Source organism: Zootoca vivipara, chromosome Z1 (genome assembly GCF_965207765.1).
Source record: "Zootoca vivipara chromosome Z1, rZooViv2.hap1.1, whole genome shotgun sequence".
Lineage (NCBI taxonomy): Eukaryota > Metazoa > Chordata > Lepidosauria > Squamata > Lacertidae > Zootoca > Zootoca vivipara.
Window position 1 is genome coordinate 33,782,575 of NC_142583.1, and position 9,407 is coordinate 33,791,981.

Here is a 9,407-nt window from a genome sequence, read left to right on the forward strand (position 1 = left end):
TTGTTATTATTGGTTTTTTTTCTTAACTGTGTATGTTTTCATTTTTTGTTATATTTTGGATGTGGACATACGGATTTGGAAATAAGATTGTCATGATTGTCTTTATTTGTTGTTTATATTCGGAAAATTTAATAAAAAATATTTTAAAAAAAGAAAAAAAAAGAAAACAACTATGATATGGTTTGACTCACATCCAAACCATAAACACCAGGTATATGTATGTGTGTGTGTATGTATGTATGTATGTATGTATGTATGCTTCTGTCCATGTACTCCCATTGTTTTAGGTGCATTTTGTGACAGGGCATTTCATTAGCATGAGCAGAGTGCAAGGAAAGGAGGACGTTTTCCTGCCTCCCCACTTCCAGCTACTCTATAAAGACTGGAGAAGAGACCCTCTTAAAAATATTAGGGGGGTGGATAGGGAAAAGACTAGACCATGTGAAAAATGAACATAATATTTTAGCTGCAGTTCATTCATTTTCAGCTCTGTATTCTTGCTATTTAAAAAGTGTGCTTAGATATTTTGTTGTTGCACCCATAAGCTAGGTTTAAGGTGCCATTTACCGTAGCTCCTAGCTTTCATATCAGAGTTTATGACACTGCCATTGCAATTTGTTAATGGTGAGGGTTTAAGGGTGAGTAGTCTCAAAATCAATTAATTGGATTTGTGCACAATTTAAAACTTTAGCCAAAAAAGGACCCAAGAATTGCCCAACAACAATGGAAATGGATGGCAATACACGGTAATAAAGACCCCTTAGAAAGCAAGACAGATGGCACTAACTCCAACAAGTAAAACTAACACCATAAAGCATTAGCTATCGAATCAAGCCTAGATAGAGGTATCAGGTTTGTTTTTTATTTTAAAAAAGCTTATTTATCTTTTAACAATTGTCACTAATAACCCATACAGTCACTGTTCCAAATCAGAGAGAATCTGTCCTCAAAAGGGTTATCCTATCAAAATGTACTCTATGAGCCTCATCTTCCAAATCAGATCCTGTTTACCAAGGGCTAATAATCTGACAAAGAAACCAAGCCAATTCCTGACATTCCACAGAACAGGCCAGAAATGAAATGTACAGATGGATAAAAAAGAAAAACACTTATCACATTGCTGGAGAAGTTCATTGCATTTTTGAGCAACATACATCTGCCAGAAGTACCACAAAGCATTGTGGATTAATAAAAAAAATATGGCAAAAACAGTGAGAAAAGAAAGCAGATGAAATAAATGATTTGTTCTTTCAAGTTAGGATGTGAAGCATCCCAAACAACAAGCTTTTGTTCATGACATTATAAAATATGCCCAAAAAGGTATTTTATCTAAATGTTCTCTTCCTAGGGAGAATCACTGGCACACTTTACAATGGGTATCTTAAGTACTACATGCAAAGGAGACTACAGGTTATTGCACCATTATCTCATAGCAATCACAAGCCAATACACCAAATGATATATCTCAGTTCCTTTACAGCAGAGCTCAAAACCCTTACCACAATAAACAAATCTGAAAGCCACTACGCCCTAACATTTTAATAGGTGATGCACTTAGCTTATACATTAAAGGTTGTTTTGTTTTTGTTTTTTAGCATAGCTATTCAGAAAGCAATGTTGTGGAAATCCAATATCCAAACTGGGAGGGGAGAGATTTTAAACGACAGTGCTAATCGCACCCCATCCCCCACCCCAAGATTAGGTATGAAGCTATCAACCAACTGAAATGAATGCTCAAGTCAAACTTAGCAGCAGAGAAGGGTGAAAGACTAAATTAAGCATCCATCTTAATACTAACACCCATCTAAGGGGTTACAATGCTGGTGGAGATAGGGGGAGGGGGGCCTAGTGATAGTGTTGTGAATGAATGAGAGAAGCTTTTCTTCCCATAAGTAGAAAAGGGATTAGAGATATCTGAAAACAGCAGATTAGCTGATGTATCTCTGTGTAGACAAGAGGAGGAATCTAAAGTAACTCAGTTGTTTGGAGGAGAAGGAGGGAGGCGTTTGGGGAAAACATACACACTTTTCTAAGAGCCAGAGAATTCCATTCAATTTTAACTACGTTGAGCAGGCAGGCAGGCGGGCGGGGTGTGTGTGTGTGATGATACCTACCCATCACCCTTACAATCACTTAACATCACAGCCCTGTTGACATAGGTGGCTATGACATTCTTTAAATAAAGGACACGGAGTGAACTCACCGCCGCCACCCGCGATTGTGCCAACAAGAGACATTATATTCGATGCATTACATCTCATTTATGGGGCACTGGGAACTCATACTGAGAAGAGCCCCCTATATGTGTAGGCCGAGTTGGCGTGGGGAAACGCAGGGGAAGAGAGGGGATGTTTATGGCTGGGCTCAGATAAATTACGTGTATCCCCAAATGAGATACATGACGAGGGTGGGGGGGGGAGAGAAGAGAGAGAGGGAGGGAGGAGAGAAGAGTGGGGAATACTGCAAGACCAACAAGAAGAGATTGAGGCGAGTTTCGGGAGAAAGCTGCCTGAGCCATGGCTCGGGGGGTGGAGAAATACCTGGGGGCTCCTGTCGGCCGGGTTTTTCATGACCGCCTGGCGGAAGTTGTTATCCACGTAGGACGCCATCTCGCCCCTTCTCTGCTCCGGGCCAAACTAGGCGCCCCGGCCCCTCCGCTCGTCTCCTGCCGCTCACGAGCGCCTATTCCTGGCCCCGTGGCGAGGCGGGCTTCTCAGAGCCCCCAGCGGCGGGCGCCGAGAGAGAGGAGGGGGAGAGAGGCGGCTCCCGCTGGCCGCCCGTCACTCACTCGGGCCGCCGCTCTTTCCTCTTCCTCGGCGGCGGCGGCGGCGGCGACCAGCCCCTCGGCCTCAGCAGCGCCGCCGCCCGGTCGGGGCCTGTTGCCGGCAGCAGCAGCAACAGCGACTCCCAGCTCCGCCTCTGCCGCGGTCGTCGTCTTCGCCCTGCTTCTCCCGCCTCAGCCGCCGCCGCATCCCCTCAGGCGGCGGGGCGGGAAAGGGGCCGCTGCGTCCTGGCCGGGCTCGGCCTCAGTCTCCGGCCTGGGAAGGGGGAGCCGGAGGGAGGGAAGGGGCGGCGGAGCTGTGCCTGAGGGGAAGCGGGAGGAGGAGTGTTGTTGTCGAGAAGGCCAAGGCTCACGGCGGGAGCGGCCTCCAGCGCTCGCTCGCGCTTTGTGCTGCTGCAACCATGGTGAGGAGACGGAAGGAGGGAGCAGCGCCCGGCCACACCGGCGGCGGCGGCGGCGGCGAAGACGAGGAGGAGGAGCCGCTCCGCCTCAGGTTCCCGCCCCTCGAGCCCTGCTGGTCTCCTCAGCCGCAATGCAAAGAGCCGCCGCCGCCGCTCTCCTCGCAGCGGGGTTCAGGCCGCGCTGCCACAAAAGACTCCGGAATGCCTCGCTCCCTCCGAGAGCCGCGCTGCTTCTTAGCCCTCTTCCTCGCCTTGTTGTGGTGTTTTGTTTTCTTCGCGCCCTGCCTAGTACCTAGTAGCCCCCTGTAGGCAGGCTTGCAGGCACGAACTTCGCGGGAGGAGGGGGTGGGGACGCAAAAGCTCTCGCTTTGGGAAGTTTTCGGCAATAAGATGCCGCTTTCCAGCTTCATTCCGCGGACTAGCAATGCCCCGCTTCACCCGTCACTAGCACGCGCTGGAAGAGGCGAACCCTTGCGAATAGGTTTCTGAAGAGGTTCTCTAGGTTCTTCTGGCATCAGCGCGAACCACGGGAGAGCCGCTTTGCAGCCTGCGATAACACCATTCCGTTGCGATATGTTGCAAAGGTGTTGAGAGTGGTCTACTGGTCGGAGAGAAGGGTGTGTGTGTGTGTGTGTGTGTGGCGGGATGAGGGCACCCACATGGTTCCTGGATCGACGAATGTTTCGCCACCCTGCATCAACGTTCTGGGCCAGTATCCTCCCACCTCTTTTAGCTGCACAGGGAGTTCCCATGTGAAAACAGTCTCAGGAATATATGATATATTTACAATGAGCTGGAAGGGACCTTGGAGGTCCAACTCTGTGTCCAATTCTTTGCTCAATGCAAGTTCTGCCATGCAAGATGCAATTATAACATCCCTGACCGATGGTCATCCAGTCTCTACTTAAATACCATCAACAAGAGAGAGCCCACCGCCTCTTGACAGTGGAATAGCACACCTGCCATTGGGAAGCTTCCCCTGCTGCCCTGCAATTTCCACTGTTATGTCTCAAGATGCACAATAGTGCAAGAGAGAGCAAAGTCTGCTCCATGTTCTGCATCATACCAGTGCTTCAGATATTTGAAGACCACTGTGTCCTTAATCTTCTCCAGGATAAACATACTCAGCTCTTACAACTCTTTGTCACAGGACTTTGTTTTTAGACCCATGCTAGTCACTTTCGTCTGTACACATAGCCTTCTTAAAATGTGACCAGAACTGAGCACATGACTTCAGATGTGGTATGACCAGCACAAGATAGAGAAGAAATACTACTCCCCATGATTGGGACACTGCTTTTGATTGTGCAGTCTACTCTTTATTTCTTTTTTTAACTAGAGAGAGAGAGAGAGAGAAGAAAAAGAGAAAAACACATATCTACTAGCTCAACTTACTCGGCTTTGGGCCGGATGCCCGCTGCACCGATTACGTGGTAGGCCGGAGGGTGCGGGGGCGTGTGCGGGACCGTGCGGCTGTGTGCGCCCATGCACAAAAGCTATTTCTGGCACACTCCCGACCTGGAAAGCGCCGGAAATAGCTTGTGCGCATGTGCAGAAGCCTCCTCCGACCCGGAAGTACAGTGGTACCTCGGTTTATGAACACAATTGGTTCCAGAAGTCTGTTCATAAACTGAAGCGTTCATAAACTGAAGTGAACTTTCCCATTGAAAGTAATGGAAAGTGGATTAATCCGTTCCAGACGGTCCGCGGAGTAACCGTTCATAAACTGAAGTGAACTTTTCCATTGAAAGTAATGGAAAGTGGATTAATCCGTTCCAGACGGGTCCGTGAAGTACTTAAACTGAAGCGTTCATAAACTGAAACATGGGTGTAATTGGTTCCGGAAGTCTGTTCATAAACTGAAGCGTTCATAAACTGAAGCGAACTTTCCCATTAAAAGTAATGGAATGTGAATTAATCCGTTCCAGATGGGTCCGCAGCGTTCATAAACCGAAAATTCATAAACCGAGGTGTTCATAAACCGAGGTTCCACTGTACACTGGAAATGATGCTTGTGCATGCACACAAGCTATTTCCGTCGCTTTTCCGGGTCGGAAGTCGGCAGCCGCGCTGCGTTGGTAAGAGCGAGTGGTGGGGGTCCCTGCGGGCCGCATAAAAGAGCCTGGAAAGGGAAGTTGCTGAATTGGAAATCATTACCAAGCTTAAAACCATGGAAGCACCTGGGATGAATAGAGATATCGGATTCTTATCTCATTATGCATGATCAAGCTTTCTTTAGCACCTCAGCCCAGGACTAATTGCAGCCATCAGCAGCCATTAACACCCATCTACAGGTTTACCACTCCCATCAGCCCATCTCCCATTCCCACCCACCCCCACCACCCTCTGTATATATATATATAGGGTCTGACACTTCTGTTTCTAGTGTATCTGAAGAAGTGTGCATGCACACGAAAGCTCATACCAAAATATAAACTTAGTTGGTCTTTAAGGTGCTACTGAAGGAATTTTTTTATTTTGAAAGACAATGAAAGAGTGTGCCATAGGGGGTAAAGTCAAACCACTGGAGAGTTACAGTGCCTGCTGTGGCTGTAGAGAGCAATATGGGAGAGACATGTTTTATTGCAGCTGGGGTAGATGAAGGTGTTTGGTTTTGCTGATGCAGATACACCATGGTTATTTAGGCTTATGACTAACAGCGGTAAAATATAACAATATCGTGCATGTGAGGAGATACTGTACAACAAAACCAATAATAAAGCAACAGGCTTTGTGCACTAGATATGGGACCCAAAATTTGTAGGGCAAATAGTACGTTTGGCCCATATTTTGAGGGAGGGAGTGTGTGTGTGTGTGTGTGTGTGTATGTATGTCATTCTCTTGGCATAGCTACTTTTCTTACTTTCCCCCCAAGTTCACCCACAGCTGACAAATGTCCTTGCAGGAGAGCAAAAGCAAATTTATAATACAATTTAACACCTCATTTTGTATTATGTAATGGATTTTGCTTGTATTAAATTGCTTAAACATTTACATTTGTGCTTGCCATAGCACTGCACATTACCATAGATGCTTAAATAGTAATTACGTTTGTTGCAGCAACACTTCTAAGCAAGGTGCAAGTCTGTTAACTACACTTGCTTCCCATAAACAATTTGTACTTTTTATGCCCTGACCTGTTACAGAAACAGTCTATAATGTTAAGGAAGCGCATAACAATCACTTGCTGATAGTCTAGCACTACTGCAAGTTAATATGTAATAATAAGTAAAATATATGCAGGAAATATGGTTTTGAAAAGATGGTCCTTAATTGGCCCGCTCAGTTTCACTATACGAAATCAGTTTCTCCACACGAAATCTTTATCCCATTGCATACATAGAAAAATAAAGTTTAGTACAATATCCGAGTCCAAAGTTTACAAAACTTTGAGAGCCACTGTGCATGAGGGACAAGGCAGCAAGGGTTTGCTGTAAGAGATCACAGCTGCTGCCAAGTGTAAGCTAGGAGTGAGGGGGTAGGGGAAACACAGCACAGGAGTGGAAAGCAGATGGTCTCAAGTAAATCCCAGCTCTGTTATCAGAGGCTCACCCCAGGCCTTTGCCTTAGAATCACCTTCTAATATGGCCATCCCTCTCCTCCATGCAGCCTCTCCACTATATTATATATTTAATGCCTCTTCTACTTCTTTCTTCCATTAACGTATGTCTGGTCTGAACTGAACTGAGAGTCACACGTTCCAAGCTCCAGCTTTAGGGCTTTAAAAGTAAGCACCGGCACTTTGAATTAGGCTTGGAAGTGAACGAGGAGTCAGCCAAGCTCTTTTAAAAGTGGCAAGCTGTGATCCGAAGGAACTTTTCCAGTTAAAAATACAGGGAGCAATATTCTTAACTGGAGCTTCTGAGCCATCTTCAAAGGCAGCCCCACATAAAGTACAGTACATCATAATCTAACCAAGAGGTTATTGGGGTGTAGATTACTCTGGATAGAGCATATCTTAATTCTATTCATTGAGGGTTTTTTTCCCCTCTTGTTCACTTCTTCCTGTTGCTTTCCTGACTTCGACATATTTAACGCATGAGCAGCTGAAATGTTTTTCTGAGTAAGATTGTCAAGCAACAAGATGAGCAAGAGAGGCAGTAAATACTCTAGAAGGACCTTGGCCATGGAGAAGAGCAGATCTGGGGCCAGTGATTAGCCAAGACAGGCACTGGTGCACAGTCCCAGAGGCTCAGAAGGGACCCTCACTGGCCTGGCTTGGCAGTTCTACCACTTCCTCCTCACCAGGCCCCTAGTGACTGGGTTTCATTTGTTTTTTTTGTTTTTTTGTTTTTTCTTCAGCAGTCTTATGAAAGATGTCCTGGGAAGAAGAAGGGAAACAATGGCCAGAACCATCTTGGCAGGTGGGCTGAAGAGAGAATGGGAGAGATGCCTTGGGCTCCAGGGCTGTCCTCCTGTGGGGAACAAGACCCTATTGAGATGACCATGCTACTTTTGTAACAGTATAAAGGCTGGGTGCAACTCTGTTTTCATTATGTTTCCAGTTCATTGCAACAAAACTATGCATTTGCAACACAAAGGAGCTCTAGAGTGGAAGCAGTTGTTTATTTTATTTTTATTGTTTATTGTTTATTAGTCACTTCTTCAGAAAAGAACTCAAAGTGACTTACAAAAAAACTTTTAAAAACAAGTGTAAACAAGTTAAAGAGTGCAGCAGCAGCAGCAGCTGTTCAAACTACTCTATCACTACCTAAGATATGCATTCTTTAGGGTCAGAGTTGCATTCTGGTTTGTTTTTAGGTTTTTCTTTTATTTCTTTTCAGACTGAGCTTTGAGCAACATAAACCTGATGATCTCAATTTTCTCCCTCAATTACTCCATAGTTTTCTTATTTCCCACCAACAGCCTAAAACAGATATGGCATTCCCTTATTGATACATTAAAAAAAATCTGTTTTCACCTCCAAAAGCAATTCACTACAAAACTAGATAACAGTATGATAATAAAGCATAAAATGCAGTACTGGAGAGAAGTATAGAGCTAGCTTAGTCTTCATTCAGATATAATACCAACCGGAAGCTGAACAATACTTAACTATAAAACACCAGGTTTGTTTTATGTGGAATCTCTAGTAAATTTTCATTCCTCATTTTCATAGTCCACGCTGGAGTCAGTAACAGGCTGTTAGTTCCATAGCTAATTTTTCAGCTGAAGAATCACAGAACATTTATAGTTTCACATCAAGATTACACAAGATGAATGAGGATATGACAACTGACATGTGGCACCAGTTATTTAAAAAAGTCAACAGAATCATAATTAGATCACAGTGGGTAGGACAGCCTTCCCCAACCTGGTACCTTCCAGCTATTTTGGACTCCAACTCCCATTAGCTGGGCTTCAATACAGCTGGGATTTTAATTCTTCTGCAAAAGGATGCCATCCCCTGTAACCATATATGCTTGAAAAGAATGTGATAAAGAATGTGATTCCTTCTGCATAAGGTCACATACAAATCTCTTATGGCAATATATTTATTAGAAATTCATGTGACCTAACTAAGTGCTCTGGCAAAAGATAATTCTAGTTTAAGAATTGTATCTGTGTATTTTATTTCTAAACCATCTATCAATACAGACCGTTCAATCAATTTCAGTTGTGATTTTATCATTGTATAACCACATTTTCCCAAAGAACTACAGTATAGCCTGATATTTTTTTATGCTAGCATACAGTACATAGGGGAATGTTGTCCTGTTATTGTTACATAATAGAAACACTGCACACAGAACTGAAAAGTGCAGTTTAGGTGGAAGTCCTTTTTAAAATCTTTTTTGTACAATGGGTTGTGTGTCCTTTTTCCTTTTTCCTTTCATTCAGCATTTCACAATGGAGAGCCAGACAGTTATTAAACTTCAAGAGAAAAAACAATGGCTATTGAAATGAAATTTTACAAATGCTGAACTTCATTAAACATAAAGGCATTTATTTTCTCAAAAGAGTGGTGATTAACATTTAATCATTTCCATTACTTACTGTTGATTACCAGTAGCTGAATCTGTGCCCTTCATAAGCACATGAAAGGAGTAAGAATGATGGAAACCAAACTGGACAGAAGAAAAACGCTACAGAAAGTCCAGATATTATTGAAGTTAATGGAAAAGTCACCAAAGGTACTGATGAATGTGGAGTTAAACATTTTCAAACTAGCAGCCCATTACTCCTACTCGTAGAGCTTTAGAACTTTTAGTTTTCGTTGTTTT

At 44.2% G+C, this 9,407-nt stretch overlaps 1 protein-coding gene across 4 annotated transcripts in view; it reads right to left on the reverse strand.

Moving 5' to 3' along the window:
- Window positions 1-3,632, reverse strand: part of RAPGEF2 (Rap guanine nucleotide exchange factor 2) — a 170,239-nt gene extending 166,607 nt beyond the window's left edge. For all 4 annotated transcript variants that reach the window (XM_035111548.3, XM_035111549.3, XM_035111547.3 and 1 more), the window contains exon 1: window positions 2,541-3,632. In XM_035111548.3, the coding sequence (XP_034967439.2) occupies window positions 2,541-2,609 (69 nt within the window). In that variant the 5' untranslated portion in view covers window positions 2,610-3,632. The remainder of the gene's footprint in view (window positions 1-2,540) is intronic.
- Window positions 3,633-9,407: the final 5,775 nt, after the last annotated feature.